Source organism: Phoxinus phoxinus (genome assembly GCF_949152265.1).
Source record: "Phoxinus phoxinus genome assembly, chromosome: 14".
Lineage (NCBI taxonomy): Eukaryota > Metazoa > Chordata > Actinopteri > Cypriniformes > Leuciscidae > Phoxinus > Phoxinus phoxinus.
Genome location: NC_136889.1, coordinates 24,794,701 through 24,811,285, shown reverse-complemented (window position 1 = coordinate 24,811,285; position 16,585 = coordinate 24,794,701). Strand labels below are relative to the sequence as shown.

General features: G+C 37.6%; 2 protein-coding genes across 2 annotated transcripts; one reads left to right on the top strand and one right to left on the bottom strand.

Moving 5' to 3' along the window:
• Positions 1 to 38: 38 nt before the first annotated feature.
• Positions 39 to 7,263, top strand: mcfd2 (multiple coagulation factor deficiency 2, ER cargo receptor complex subunit). The gene is made up of 4 exons (XM_079635277.1): positions 39 to 194; positions 679 to 855; positions 3,429 to 3,588; positions 5,578 to 7,263. The coding sequence occupies exons 2-4, from the start codon at positions 683 to 685 to the stop codon at positions 5,707 to 5,709; spliced, it is 465 nt and encodes a 154-aa protein (XP_079491403.1). The 5' UTR covers positions 39 to 194; positions 679 to 682; the 3' UTR covers positions 5,710 to 7,263.
• Positions 7,264 to 7,538: 275 nt separating this feature from the next.
• On the bottom strand, positions 7,539 to 16,014 carry prop1 (PROP paired-like homeobox 1). Its single transcript, XM_079635276.1, has 3 exons — positions 15,809 to 16,014; positions 14,420 to 14,646; positions 7,539 to 8,059 (listed from the first exon to the last, which is right to left on the bottom strand). The coding sequence occupies exons 1-3, from the start codon at positions 15,876 to 15,878 to the stop codon at positions 7,679 to 7,681; spliced, it is 678 nt and encodes a 225-aa protein (XP_079491402.1). The 5' UTR covers positions 15,879 to 16,014; the 3' UTR covers positions 7,539 to 7,678.
• Between the last annotated feature and the right edge of the window lie 571 nt (positions 16,015 to 16,585).

Sequence of the window (16,585 nt, the reverse complement as noted above, 5' to 3'; positions counted from 1 at the left end):
AAAATAAAACATTGTAAAAGCTCCCCGTGTCCAATCAGAGTTTAGCTGTCGTGTCCATGGGGTGAAAGGCAACTACGGCAAGCAAAAGCAGCCAGAAAGAACGGTGCTGAGTAAACATCAGCAGGACTTCTGTTACTCCACTGTGCCTGAATAAATAGGACGAATATTTACCCGTCAACTGTGATTCATAGCAGGTGAGTAAATGTGCATGCAGCATGTGTGTGTTGTTATATTGCTGTAAGGTGTATTTAAGAGAGACGCAGAAAAGCGTTCAGATGACTGGGCAACGTAACTGTATGCAACTGCTGTTTGAGTGTCTAGACTGCTCTTTCTGTAATGCTTCAAAATTCATATATATATTTTTTTTCCTTTTCCTTTTCCACGTTTTAGCATAGATTATATTCCTGCTAGTGATGATCTCATTACTTTAGTCCACCATCTGTTTTGATTCCTCATTTTTCAAGTTCATCCATATGTCAGCCACATAGGCTAAACCCATTTCTCAGATTTATACTGCTTTTTCATTATAAATATTCTGTGTAATCTTATCATAACGACTCTTGAAATGTGTGTTGCTCTCATTGGTCTAATACTTGTCAGTAAGGGCTGCTCCAGCTGTATTATGAATGGAGCTGTCATTGTTTTCTCGCATGAACTCTTATTACCTTGTGATTTCAGTGTAATGAGATTGAAAGAGAGGTCTGGGCAGCTCAGATTATGGAGCTGGTTCCTGCTCTGCTCCAGCTGTACGCTGTCTATATGTGCTCATGGAGGACAGCATGGAGAACCAGCTGCTTCAAATCAAGAGCCCCCGCCAATCATCCGGCTGGACAGGAACATGGTTCAGGATAAAGAGTAGGTTTTTTTTTTTTTTTTAATTACACTTTAAAACTGCTTTTAGAGCCTATACATGTATCCAAATTTAGTGAAACTGTTCTAGTGAAATGTATTTTTATAGCGTTTGTTGATTTTGAGTGGATTCTCTCTGCCAAATGACCTCTGCACCGGAGCAGTCTGTCCTGATCTCTGCCTGTCTGTCTTTCAGCAAATAATATGTCAGGAAAACAAAGGTCATAACTAATCCATTCGCAAAACTCATCTTAATATTATTTCTCTTCACTAATTTAATAGTACCGGTAACTATTTTGTTGTTGTTGTAAATTCTAGTTTGTTCTGTAGGTGTTTGCTGCTTAATATTTTTGTGGAAACTGTGAACACTATCCTCCAAAATGTTTAGGGTAAACACACACGCATATATATATATATATATATATATATATATATATATATATATATATATGTATGTATGTTAAATGCATAAATGCTTCACAGTTGGCAAATGTTTTAACTATGTTACGAGATAAACATCTTTTTGTATTGTCTTTGTTTAAACCCTAACATAAAGTAATAACTACCTTATAAAACATAAGGAATAAATATAAATAAAGATGATTAATTACCACTCTGTACTATCCTTGGTTTTTGAGGTGTAAGTTTGTTGTTTTCTGATTTGGGATCAGACTCTGGCTCAAACATGCATGGTTGAATTTCACCGGTTGCCATTTCAACATTGGAAGTTTTAAAACAATTCCACACGTGTAATGGTGGGACGTTGAAAATTATTTTAATATACAAAACTCATAGCAGGGGCCGTTTACTTCCAAGTCTTGAATGTGACACGCCGATCAAAATGAAGTGTTGGAAAGAGGGTCAAAAACAGGATAGAAAATGGCTTTTTTTTAATGTAAAAATATTGCTGACATTGTAAGTGGACCTCAGAGAACATTATACAATTTTACGAAATTGCCCTTCATGACCCCTTTAAAATAAATAAACCTGAAAACTATTTAAACTATTTTAAATTGTAATAATATTGCACAATATAAGTGTGGTCCTACTTTATATTAAGTGGCTTTAAGTACTATGTACTTACATAGAAAAATAAGTACAATGTACGTATTGTGTTCATTTTTTTACGTATTGTAAAATACTTTTTCTGCTATTGAGGTGTGATACGGGTAAGGTTAGGGACAGGTGTGGTGGTATGGGTAGGTTTAAGGGTGGCTTAAAGGAGAACTCCGTTCAATTTTAACATTGAGCTCATTTTTTTGTACATTTGGAGTGCTGTCAATACAGAGAACATTGACAAAAATCGGTGTTGCCTACACCGTGTTATCCTCTTTTTAAAATTTGCACCCTGTTGACTTCAATGGGGCAAGTTTTAAACCTGCTTTTATCCTCTTAACATCCTTGATGTGTCATTACAAGTGCCCAGCCATGTTAGATGATTCCTTCAGAGTGAATCTGACTACAGTAGATGTGAAAGATATTAACAAAAATGATGTTATATCAGCCAGCGCACAGACCTGTATTTTCATCCTGTTTTCGGTCGAAGTCCAAAGTAGTCGATTGTCGAGTTCACGCGCATAGGTTTAGTTACCTATGCTCACGTGCGTGAACTCGACAATCGACCATTGAAGTCAACAGGGTGCAAATTTTAAAAAGAGGATAACACGGTGTAGGCAACACCGATTTTTGTTGTTGTTCTCTGTATTGACAGCACTCCAAATTTACAAAAAAATTAGCTCAATGTTAAAATTGACCGGAGTTCTCCTTTAAGGTGTAAGGGACAGGTCAACAGTGTAATTACAAATGTAATTACATAAATGAATTACCGTTGTAAATACAAGCAGGTATTTTTAAAATATAAGTACAATGTAAAAACATATATGTACACAATAAGTCCATTGTTTCAAATTATTAATTTCAATGTTAGTACATAGTAGTTAAAGCCACTTAATATAAAGTGGGACCATAAGTGTTTTTATTGTATTTTTCTTATCAAATAAAACATTTAATTTAAAGAAATAAAGAAATATTGTGGTAAAATAGAAATTGGCCCTACTTGGGTATAACAGTATATACCGGTAAAGGATGTCAGTAGATTTATCTATAGAATGAAAGTTTACCCTATCTATTTTTCTTTATGCACCATATATGTCATATTGTGATTAAACTGCTTATGTTCTATTCTTTATCACCTTGTCACTCATAGCTGGACCATCCGTTAAATGACAGACTTGTCTAGTGACAGCAGAACTTCTCCAATCATTTAGTCAAATCAAACCCGACCTGCAAGCCTCCACTTTTGAGTGTAACAGCCACATCTCAAAATCCAATCTACAACTAATGCACAGAGACACTTTTTTTAATTTTATAATCAAAATAATCAATTTCGCTTGTTGGATATATACACAACACAATACGGAAGAAAATATGTGTTGAAACTTAAGTTTTATCGTGTCTTCGATCAACCAAAGGTTACAGTTATCGACTGATGCTGATCCTCTTAAATTGGCCAAATACCAATCCACCTCTGGCTAATATTATTCCGTCTGTAATCTAACCTCTCTTCTGTTCTGTTGTAGCCACATCATGGAGCATTTAGAAGGGGTGATTGAAACGCCGGAGGCGGACATGACACCTCAAGAGCTGCAGCTTCACTATTTCAAGATGCACGACTATGATGGCAACAATCTGCTGGATGGACTTGAGCTTGCCACTGCCATTACTCATGTGCATAGAGAGGTGTGTGCGCTTATTTTGAGCTTGACTTTATGCCGAGCACTACCGGTTCAAAGTTCGGACACAACTCAACTCCTACTTTTGAATTTCGATTCAAACACCCACGCAATCTTATTCCTAAATGTCAACGATTTGGTTATGTCTATTAAACCTTTAACTAAATCATTCTGGAACATTTAAATCTGTGTTGTCGCTGACCTAGAGAGAGAAATTCTGATGTATAGACCCTTTTACTGTTTGTACACAATGATGACGTAGCAACGTATGCGCGCGCATATTGGCAACGGAAGTATGGCGAGAATCAGCAGAGTGTCAAGTGGGCGCTGCAGACGCGAGCATTTTTTATTATGTCCTCGCTCCAATCAACACGTTTAATCGCCAGCAGCCACAGGCGCTGCCGGTTCTTCTGAAACGGCCGCGATCCTGTCGGAATCCTATAAAACTTAAGCCCCTTGGTGGAATATTGATTAGTGCAACCGTAAACGCAACAACCAGACATTTTGATGCTGGGAAACCGTTTTGATAAACTTTTGGAGTTGCTAACACATTAGAGCCAGTGGGAAACAACACCACTTCCGTTGCCAAAATGCGAGCGCAACTATTTGATCACGTGGGCTTGTAAAAGGGTCTATAGGTATAAAACAGTCAAAAAGTTTCACAAACAGTCTTTTCAACTACATACTGTAGCATCGTTATTTCTGACTTACAATAATTCAGATTATCACAGAAGTACTGGGATAAAAGTTTATAGTTCATAGTCTACAGTAGTGATCAAAATAGAGCAGATACCCTTTTGAAAGTAGCTTGACGCTTCAAATAACTATTGTATCGACTAGGTGGTGACAAGTGGCTGTTAAAAAATGTATTTGTCATTGAATCATGGATTCAAGAGATTTGTTTAAAAATGGCGATTCATCAGTAATGAAACAAGTGAACTATTTATGAGTGAGTCGTTGAATCATTAGCACTATTCGGACGGGATTAGTTTTACAAGGGTAGATGGAGTAATGTGTTTTTACCACAGGACATGTGTAATAATAATGGCCAATTCTCAAAACTAGCAGAAGTGAGAGGGGTAACTCGATCTACGTCGTCATGTGTGTATTACGTTGCTTCCTGATATCATGTGCGCAAACACATAAAAACTATATTTCTATATATAAAACAGTTATGTCCGGTCGAACGATGTATTCAATTAAATTCAGGTTGGATTATGTTGGTAATAGGCACTTACCTAATGCTAAAAGAAGTTTCGAGCCTCTAATAAGTGCTTTCAACTATCTTTTTTAGATCTGAACGCAACTAAATGCTTTTTCAAGCGCCTCCATACTTCTTTTAAAACAAGAAGTGACGGAATATTTACATAGATATTTACAGCAGGTCTATTCGCACGGGATCAGTTTTACCTGAGGTAATTTTTCCGGACCTTTTTACAGAAGGTAAAAGTCGCCGCAATCTTTACTGGCATTGTCAAAATCACTGAGAAGGTCTGGTAATATTTACTTTACTCCACCTCTCCATGTTAAACTTATCCTGTCCGAATGGGGCTATTGATTCAAGAGATTTATTTAAAAAATGATTCATCCAGTAATGAAACAAGTCAAGTCTTTATTATTGAGTCATTGAATCATTCCTTCAAACCAATTTTTCTTTTTTTAAATAATTCTAATTAATTAAACATATTTTTAACTAGATTGCTGCTATTAATATTTTGTCAGATCCTTTAGTAATAACGCAATTTTTATTTTATGTAGTTGTCCATTTAGAATCGTGGAAGAATCCTGATCAATTTGAAACGAAAAAAAAAATATCATGATTCTCAATTGATCCAGAATTGTCCAGCTCTAAACCTACTCTTTTTAATTTATAATTTTTTTAAAATACAGTAAGTAAATTAAGTACAATTGTATCAGCCTCTCCTTCTATCATTTGTCATGTTGTATTCATTCCGTTCAATTATAATTAGTATTGTCACCTGGCTTTGGTTTCCAGGAAAGAGGAGAGGACAGCCAGCCAATGAAGGAAGAGGATCTCATCAATCTCATTGATGACGTCCTCCGAGACGATGACAAAAACAACGATGGCTACATTGACTATGCAGAGTTCGCGAGGTCTCTGGAGTGAAAGACGACGGGAACAGCCGTGGCCTTACTGTGAATGCAGATTACCTCTGATGTACAAATCTCCAGCACATTCCTTCATGCGTGTCTGCGATTTCACAGGCGCAGTATATTCATGCTTTATTATAACCAGTATAAACTATGTCGTACAATGAAATCGTGAGGGGCATGTAGTGACATGAGATGTTTTGTAATTATGCCATCTGTGTAACATTAAGTCATTGTTGCACTCACATCTGCATCTCTTATCAGAATGGGCCCTTGATGTATAAACTGCCAAATTTATTAGCTGTAAACAAGCATAAATTGTTATTATTGAATAAATACTTTGCAGTGGCACTCTCCTGCAAAGCTGATGGTTAAATGAAGCTAAAGTGGGATGTAATCGCTGCTCTGCTGATGAATGATGGCAAACATGCACTCTTTCTGCCTTAAAGGGATTATCACTGTTACTGTCATTATACAAATACCCATTCAAAACGATCTGAAAGGACAACTTTCACATGTTGAGCACAGAACATCTAACTATGTAGATTTGGGTTTACGTAGATTTACTTTGAAATGTGCAAGATGCTTGTTCGGACCTGAAGGAATCCCGCTGTAGAGCTAATGCTACTTTGGTTGGATCAGCTACCATCTATTTGATGAAGTTTTCCATTTCTAGAACAGAAATAGAACTTGTGTCCACTAAAACATCAGGGTGAACTGATTTTCTGCTCGCTATAGAGTCTGAATTTACACAAAATGTCGTATGGGTCAATGATATGATGCTGTTTTTGTTAGGATTAAGTTATTCAGAAAAGCAATTAAAATGCAATTCATCCATATACTAGTGACGTTAATGCACTTCTTCCAGAATGAACAATCATTTTGATATTTTTTGAGGCATAAAAAAAAAAGCTTGTGTTGATGCAATTACCCCAATATGATAATGAAGAAGAAAGCCTTATTATTAAAATAATTACATTTTTGAGAAGAAAACTTTAGTTTGGTATAATATTGTTATTCCCTAGGAAAACATATTTCTTACAAAACTGTTTATTATTATTATAAAAAATAAAAACAAGTCTGCCAAATCAGTTGTTTAGTTCAACCAAAATGCAGAAAAAACACTTTCCTGAAAATATAGTATGATAAAGTTTGTAACCAGCAAAAAAAGCACATTTCTGAGACATTGGCACGTATGTTTTCAACAAAATATTTCAAAGATTGTCATTGACCCATGTCTGTTTATTTTACATACTGTATATAAAATGACAAGAAGAACAGCATTTGATATAAACCATGTGTCATTTACTTCTACCAAATCTGTAAATCATTATTGATGAATATCGATGAATTGACTGAATAGAAATGCCATGTAAAAGCTCATAGGGTCTATTGTACATTTCATATGAGATGAGAATGACATGTTCATAATGATCCTTATTTAAAGTCTACAGTGTAAACAGAACCTAGTTTAATTAAAATTTAGTTATTTTTGTCTAGGGAGATATAGCAATAATTGAGATGAATTATGTTACGTGTGATTACAAATATAATAAAGACAGAAAATGTCGATCTTGCTTTCTCATTGAAAAAAAAACTTTATTTGTTCTGTAGCTTCTTATACAAAAGGAAATATAAAAGAGTGGTAACACTTTATTTTGATGGTCTCTTTTGAGCATTCTGTTGACTAAGTAACTTTGCAACATGTCAACTAACTCTCATTATAATATTAGTAGTCTGCCTGCTTTATATCTGCTATCTCTTTATTGTGATGCTCCTCCGACAGACATTCTCCTGACTATAAGTAACTTTGCAACTACATGTCAACTTATTCTAACCCTACCAGTCTACTAACACTCTATTGAGAGATAGTAGACATGTAGGTGTAGCGTTACTTATAAATCAACAGAATGTGTTGAAGGGACCATTAAAATAAGTGAAACCAAAAGAGTTTACGGCTACTCAATATGCCAGCAGCACTTCCTCTAGTTCCAGTGACTTGTGGTTTCCAGTGCCGACACCGAGGCCAGTGAGAGCACTGAAGTAGCGGATGGTCCGATGTTGCGCAGCTGATTGTACCAGTCGTCTGGCTGTCTGCTGGCTTGTGATGGAGCAGGGCCGGAGGGGCAGGAGAAATGACTGCTGGAGGACGGATGGGGTGGGAAGCCTCCAGGGGGCAGCACTGAAGGGAATCTGGGGATGTGTGGCAGGGAATGGGGGCACTGGTACTGCCGCCCCATGGCAGAGGAAGACACACACACACTGCTAAAGAGAGAACTCCGCCCTGGCATTATGCCCACCGGCAGCACTTTCTGGGTGATACGATCCTGCTTACGCTGCTTGGCACGACGGTTCTGGAACCATACCTGCAGCAGGGAGCAAAACAAAAAAGGCAGGTTTAGTTCAGAGTCAGCTAGTAATCGGACCAGGGAGTCGAGGTTTGGCTGGGTAACATGGAAAATTAGCTGAAGATGCTGTAACTACACCGTGTTGCCATTCGAAATATATATTTTTTTAGCAACATTTAAATCACTAACATGTCAGTATATTATAATTATGGAAGCTTGTTTCAGCCACAGAATAAACATTTTTAAAAGATAATTGCACATTTTTATCTCACAGTTGCGAGTTTACATCTCGCAATTCTGACTTGCGTATTATATAGTCAGAATTCAGAGATATAAAGTCAGAATTGCATGATACAAAGTCACAATTGTGTACTATAAAGTCAGAATTGTGAGATATAAACTCACGTGATATAAAGCGTGATATAAAGTTAGAATAAATTCGCAATTCTGACTTTTTTGCTCGCAATTACGAGTTTATATCTTGCAATTTTAACTATAACACGCAATTGCGAGTTTATATCATGCAATTCTCAGAATAGTGCGATAAAAAGAGCAATTACATTTTTTTTTTATTCTGTGGCGGACACAGGCTTCCATATATAATAGATAGTGGCCAAGAACTATAAATGCATACAATAATCCAGACATATTTTCTAACGAGGTGTGATGCAATAAGTCTACAGCGATAAGTGTTTTGTCTGTTCACAGTGTGTGCAACATGGCACAATTAACAGGGGCCAGATTCATATCTAAGAATAAAAATCTTTGTAACTGCTATTTTCTTATTATTTTATAACAGAAGTCGACATGAAATGGAAAGTTGAATGAAAGTCTGTTCTTTCCTATTGTGCCATATATTAAAATGGCTTCTCAAACAAGAAAGTGGGGTTATACCTGATTTTATCCATTTGGGAATGGGATTGGATTGTTGGATATGGTTATTGCTATGATCTCATGTGAGTGACAGGTTCGTCTAGCCCTCGCGCCAGTAAACACGTCATCAGACAAAGAAGAGTATGAGATGTCGTTACAAGAGGAAGGGGATGTTATTGTGTTTAAAGATTTTGATCCAAATAGTTTTAATCCCATACAAATAACAAATACTCAATTTAACACATTTAAACTCAAACAACACGGAACAATGAGCAAACAGAACTCATGGTGCATTTTTATAATTTACAGGAACTGATACAGATGTAGGGTTAATAATCGAACAATCAAAAACACAGGCAAATAGGAACAGAGCAAACAAAACCAAAACAGAAGGAAACCGTTATACAATTACATAATATTACAAGGGCACTTGAATTAAGTAAAAATAATAATAATAGAAAGTATGTGCATGGGCACGGATAAATTAGTTATTACAAATACTGCAATATTTCATAAAAAAATAATTGTCTATATTTTAATTTCAAGGTGACTTCAAGAATAACGTTAAGAATATTGTGTATTCCAAAAATATCACATAAGAAAGAATATTAATTTGTCTTAAGATTGTTGTAAAGACAAAACTTTTGAATAATTTGAATTCCTGAAAAGAATGTTCTTTAAAAATTATTAATAATTGTAAATAACCTCTTAAAGTTTGGATAACATCCAAAAATTTATGTTTAATTCATTTTTGGGGTTGTTTAAATAATTAAATATTACAACACAATATATTGCAAGGTATTTGCGCAAGTACTCTGAAATTACACCAATGATTGACAATGTAAACAATGATCCGTTATTATTATGAGTGAAGTGACTTTAAGCTAAATTTGGAATTTAGTAACAACTCCACAAAATCAACTTAATTAGGGTTTTTTTTTTACATTATAATTGTGACATATTTTTCAGCAGATTTCAGCACAATTTACCTATTTAAAACAGTGTATTAATTCATTGGTTCTTGATGAAGCTCAAACGTGCTGCGTAACACGAGAATTAACCCTTTAGGCGCCAGAGTTTTTTTCCTAAAACGTTCGATTTTGACATCTTAATTTGAAAAGGCTATATCTTAAAAGTGATAAAAGATAGAGACTTTCTGTAAATTAGAGAAATATTAAGGATGACCCAAAGTTTATGTAGGGATTAAATTTTCCCATCTAATTTGCATATTATGACGTCATATGGTGGCGGCTATCTTGGATTATAGAATTTTCATGAAAAGTCACAAGTTTAAATGATAAAATGCAGCACTTCTTTCCTCCAAAATGTCCCTCACCTTCTGTATGCTATATTGCACAATACTGAATGCTCAGGTAAATAGTAAGTAGTAAACAAACAGTGTAAATCATTACTAATAAATGGTAGAAACAAACCGAATGCAGGTAACGTTAGTGGTTGGCCTTTTGCTGTAGAGATTTTCCATTTACTACATACAGTAGGCACTCTGATTATATATATATATATATATATATATATATATATATATATATATATATATATATAACATATATATATTATTCATATGACACACAAACAAGTAGACAAGACCTGTTTAGTTGCCCCGTGTCACACCGCCTCTGCTCCTGCTACGAGCAGCGCGGGCGCGGCCAGATCTGCCTCGCGCGCGCGCGCCGAGTGCGCACAGCTCGGACTACTGTCATTGTCAGCACTGCGCGGCAAAGATGTACCGGGAGAAGCGCGAGCTGCACCATTTCGCGGCAAAGATGTACCGGGAGAAGCGCGAGCTGCACCATTTCGCGGCAAAGATGTACCGGGAGAAGCGCGAGCTGCACCATTTCGCGGCAAAGATGTAACGTTACCGGGAGAAGCGCGATCGTCATTTTCAAAAGGCAAATATTCCCCTTCAGAGTCAGAATCGGCGAATAACATTTGCAACACATCCTCACGATACAAGGTTTTATTAGCCATTTGATGATTTTCTCTCACAAATCTCACAATTTACTTAGACGCTCTGAACTGAACTGCTTCCGCATCAATGACACGAGCGCTCACTTGCTCTGCTGTTTTCTCCAATACATTGAATAGGAACATGACGTAATTTTGGTCTTGAATCAAAGTATTACATGTCTGCCATCTAGTGGTAGGGAATACAAACGAGATATTACACCATATTAGGATCTACAGCCTGTTTTATTAAGTATGACGTCTTGTCGCAATTTTGCGACTTTGGCGCTTAGAGGGTTAACCTCATTGGTTCTTGTGAAAGTTCAAATGTGCTGCGTAACATGAGAATGAACCTCATTGGATCTTGCAGAAGCTCAAACGTGCTGCGTAACACAAGAATGAACCTCATTGGTTCTTGCAGAAGCTCAAACGTGCTGCTTAACACAAGAAAGAACCTCATTGGTTCTTGCAGAAGCTCAAACGCTCTGCGTAACACAAGAAAGAACCTCATTGGTTCTTGCAGAAGCTCAAACGCTCTGCGTAACACAAGAAAGAACCTCATTGGTTCTTGCAGAAGCTCAAACGTGCTGCGTAACACAAGAAAGAACCTCATTGGTTCATGCTGAAGCTCAAACGTGCAATGTAACACGAGAATGAACCTCATTGGCTCTTACAGAAGCTCAAACGCTCTGCGTAACACGAGAATGAACCTCATTGGATCTTGCAGAAGCTCAAACGTGCTGCGTAACACAAGAATGAACCTCATTGGTTCTTGCAGAAGCTCAAACGTGCTGCTAACACTAGAATGAACCTCATTGGCTCTTACAGAAGCTCAAACGTGCAATGTAACACGAGAATGAACCTCATTGGCTCTTACAGAAGCTCAAACGCTCTGCGTAACACGAGAATGAACCTCATTGGCTCTTACAGAAGTTTAAACGTGCTGCGTAACATGAGAATGAACCTCATTGACTCTTGCAGAAGCTCAAACGTGCTGCGTAACATGAGAATGAACCTCATTGACTCTTGCAGAAGCTCAAACGTGCTGCGTAACAAGAATGAACCTCATTGGTTCTTGCAGTAGCTCAAACGTGCAACGTAACACGAGAATGAACCTCATTGGCTCTTACAGAAGCTCAAACGCTCTGTGTAACACGAGAATGAACCTCATTGGTTCTTGCAGTAGCTCAAACGTGCCTTGTAACATGAGAATGAACCTCATTGGCTCTTGCAGAAGCTCAAACGTGCTGCGTAACAAGAATGAACCTCATTGGTTCTTGCAGTAGCTCAAACTTGCTTCATAACACGAGAATGAACCTTATTGGTTCTTGCAGAAGCTCAAACGTGCTGCGTAACACAAGAAAGAACCTCATTGGTTCTTGCAGAAGCTCAAACGCTCTGCGTAACACAAGAAAGAACCTCATTGGTTCTTGCAGAAGCTCAAACGCTCTGCGTAACACAAGAAAGAACCTCATTGGCTCTTACAGAAGCTCAAACGCTCTGCGTAACATGAGAATGAACCTCATTGGTTCTTACAGAAGCTCAAACGTGCAACGTAACATGAGAATGAACCTCATTGGCTCTTACAGAAGCTCAAACGCTCTGCGTAACACGAGAATGAACCTCATTGGTTCTTACAGAATCTCAAACGTGCTGCGTAACATGAGAATGAACCTCATTGGTTCTTGCAGAAGCTCAAACGTGCTGCGTAACAAGAATGAACCTCATTGGTTCTTGCAGTAGCTCAAACGTGCCTTCTAACACGAGAATGAACCTCATTGGTTCTTGCAGAAGCTCAAACTTGCTTCATAACACGAGAATGAACCTCATTGGTTCTTGCAGAAGCTCAAAATGTGCTGTGTAACACAAGAAAGAACCTCATTGGTTCTTGCAGTAGCTCAAACGTGCCTTGTAACATGAGAATGAACCTCATTGGCTCTTGCAGAAGCTCAAACGTGCTGCGTAACAAGAATGAACCTCATTGGTTCTTGCAGTAGCTCAAACTTGCTTCATAACACGAGAATGAACCTCATTGGTTCTTGCAGAAGCTCAAACGCTCTGCGTAACACAAGAAAGAACCTCATTGGTTCTTGCAGAAGCTCAAACGCTCTGCGTAACACAAGAAAGAACCTCATTGGTTCATGCTGAAGCTCAAATGTGCTGCGTAACACGAGAATGAACCTAATTGGTTCTTGCTGAAGCTCAAACGCGCTACGTAACACGAGAATGAACCTCATTGATTCTTGTAGAAGCTCAAACGTGCTGCGTAACACGAGAATGAACCTCATTGGTTCTTGCAGAAGCTCAAACGTGCTGCGTAACACGAGAATGAACCTCATTGGTTCTTGCAGAAGCTCAAACGTGCTGCGTAACAAGAATGAACATCATTGGCTCTTACAGAAGCTCAAACGCTCTGCGTAACATGAGAATGAACCTCATTGGTTCTTACAGAAGCTCAAACGTGCAACTTAACACGAGAATGAACCTCATTGGCTCTTACAGAAGCTCAAACGCTCTGCGTAACACGAGAATGAATCTCATTGGCTCTTACAGAATCTCAAACGTGCTGCGTAACACGAGAATGAACCTCATTGGTTCTTGCAGAAGCTCAAACGCTCTGCGTAACACAAGAAAGAACCTCATTGGCTCTTGCAGAAGCTCAAACTTGCTTCATAACACGAGAATGAACCTCATTGGTTCTTGCAGAAGCTCAAACGCTCTGCGTAACACGAGAATGAACCTCATTGGTTCTTGCAGAAGCTCAAACGCTCTGCGTAACACGAGAATTAACCTCATTGGTTCTTGCTGAAGCTCAAACGTGCTGAGTAATACGAGAATTAACTTAATTGGTTCTTGCTGAAGCTCAAACGTGCTGCGTAACACGAGAATGAACCTCATTGGTTCTTGCTGAAGCTCAAACGTGCTGCGTAACACGAGAATGAACCTCATTGGTTCTTGCAGAAGCTCAAACGCTCTGCGTAACACAAGAAAGAACCTCATTGGTTCTTGCAGAAGCTCAAACGCTCTGCGTAACACAAGAAAGAACCTCATTGGTTCTTGCTGAAGCTCAAACGCTCTGCGTAACACAAGAAAGAACCTCATTGGTTCTTGCAGAAGCTCAAACGTGCTGCGCAACAGGAGAATTAACCTCATTGGTTCTTGCAGAAGCTCAAACATCCTGCGTAATACGAGAATGAACCTCATTGGTTCTTGCAGAAGCTCAAACATCCTGCGTAATACGAGAATGAACCTCATTGGTTCTTGCTGAAGCTCAAACGTCCTGCGTAACATGAGAATGAATAACATCAAGCGAAAATGCTTCAGCTTTTTATTCACAACAACAGATGTGTGAGATGATGAATGTTCATATGTGAATAAAAGTATAAATTCAATCTGTTCATAAAGTGATCTTAAGAGAAAATTCAGACTAAACCGCTCAATATGGATTAGTTTTACGATCTCTTTATAACATTTGTTTCAGTTACATGTAACTAATAATAACTATATCTGTTCAGTTATCATAGCAAATAGGTCAATTACCTGTATGCGAGCCTCGTTGAGTTTGGTAGCTCTCGCGAGCTCCTCTCTAAAATAGATATCAGGATAATGGTTCTGTCTGAAAGCTAACTCCAGCTGTTCCAGCTGCTCACTGCTGAAGGTGGTTCGGTGTCTCCTGCGGGACGGTGAAGGGTACGGCCTCGCTCGTCCTCCGCCACCCCTGGTGCTCTCAGATGTCCCAGAATCTTTTCTTGGGTGATTTTGAACATCTACATCCAAAAAGGGGAAATTCAAGGAGGTGAATTCATTATGAGTAGACTTCTTTGTCACTCCTAAAGATTTCTAAGATTTTAAAGACTTTGTAACTTCCAAAAAGAAAGAGTCTTGACTCAGGTCTCTCTCTCTCTGGTTACAAGCAATTTCCTATTGACAGTGAGAGTTCATCAACCACTGAAACCTCTGAGATGTTGGATTTGCAGGCACTCTTCTCTCAAATGATGTTCACTGAAGACGGGGGATTTAAGAGCTTTAATGCTTCTAAACAAACATCCAGGAACTCAAAAGACAGAAGGCTTTGCCACCTAAACTCAATATCGTGAGAGAGCGGCATGCCAGAGCCCTGAGGATTACGCTCAGCTTAAGCAAACAATGGCCGAAAAAGTGACTAATTTGTCAAATTGTGGGACTCTTGGTTTTCAGGGGCTATTCACTTTAGCGTGGAGGGTTGGAATTGGTAGGATGTTTGAGCGTCATACTGTAGGCTACCAAATGGATTATGAAAATACAGCTCCAAACAAGTGACTGAAACATGGGATCTCGAGTCGACGACAGATGAAAATACTTCTATTTCACCTTTTTCTAATTTAATATAATATTTTCATGGAGCTTAAATTTTCATCATTAACATTTTTGAGAACATTTTATTATTTTAAAAAAAATATTATTTAAAATTATCTGAATTTCAATTGTTCAAATGACTCCCACTGTTTTCTTGACAATATGACAAAAATAGATAAGAAATAGGAAATTCATGTTAGGTTTTATTAAATGTACAGCGACCTTGGGAGTAAAAAAAACAAAAAAAAACTCAAGACTTACCACAATACAGCAATGCTGACATACATATTAATGTAAGTTATTATTTCAATTTTGATATTATCCTTGCAATAAAAAAAAAAAAAAACTTTGAACACTTGCTGTTCTATTTTCTCTTTTACTTTTATATGTGCTCTAGCTCTGTACTCTAGTTTACTCTTGAAAGTTGCAGTATAATACATTTCTCGCAATGTTCTTTATTAAGTTGCTTTAGATAAAAGCATCTACTAAAAGACTCAATTGTAAATATTTTGTGAAAATATGTGTAAAAATTCATATGTCGATCATCTAACACTAGATTATTTCTTGTAGGCCTAGTAAATGTAATATTCTTACCTGCGCTTGAGCTAACCGTGACCTCAGAGTAATTCTCGGAGAACTGTTGCTGAGGTTTGTCTGAGTCCATTTCCAACTGTCTCTGGGCTGCAGGCAGGATTGAGGTTTGACCCCCGTCCTAACCGGACCATGCTTTTTCACTGCAATCTAGTGTGACATCACAGAGCAGTCACACCTCTCACCTAGCCACTTACATGATGAAGCCCACGGTAACCTGTTACTGTCAGTGTCAATTGTAAAATAAAACTAATTCATGTAGTTGACATAATAATGACAAGCATGTGTGTGTAAATTTTTTCCCTAAATCTGGCTCGTATAGGTGCAGTGACATGTTGAATGATAATATGACTTGGAATTCAGAGATGAAATTGTAATGGACTATTTTAACCACCAGAGGGAGAGTAAACAAAAGAAAAAGATGCAAGAGGAAAAGAAAAAACAAGCCAGTAGGGTTTCCTTTACACAATACATATTCAATAACATTTGAGATCTGGGAGCATGGCATAATTAGATTACTTAATGTAAAATGTTTTGAACATTATGTTATGCTTTCACCTTGTATAGCCAGATTTTTTTATTATCAAAATAAAAGTTTAGTCCACTTTGTTTGCAGCTTATTGCTCTGTTTTTAAAAGGCCGACCTCAGCGAGTCTGTATTAATAATAACGTCATGTCAGACTGTTTGGTTTTAGATACTGGGGTACCGCAGGGATGTGTACTGTCCCCAATACTTTTTCCGTATACATCAATGAATTGAAGTGCAATGATGATACCCTT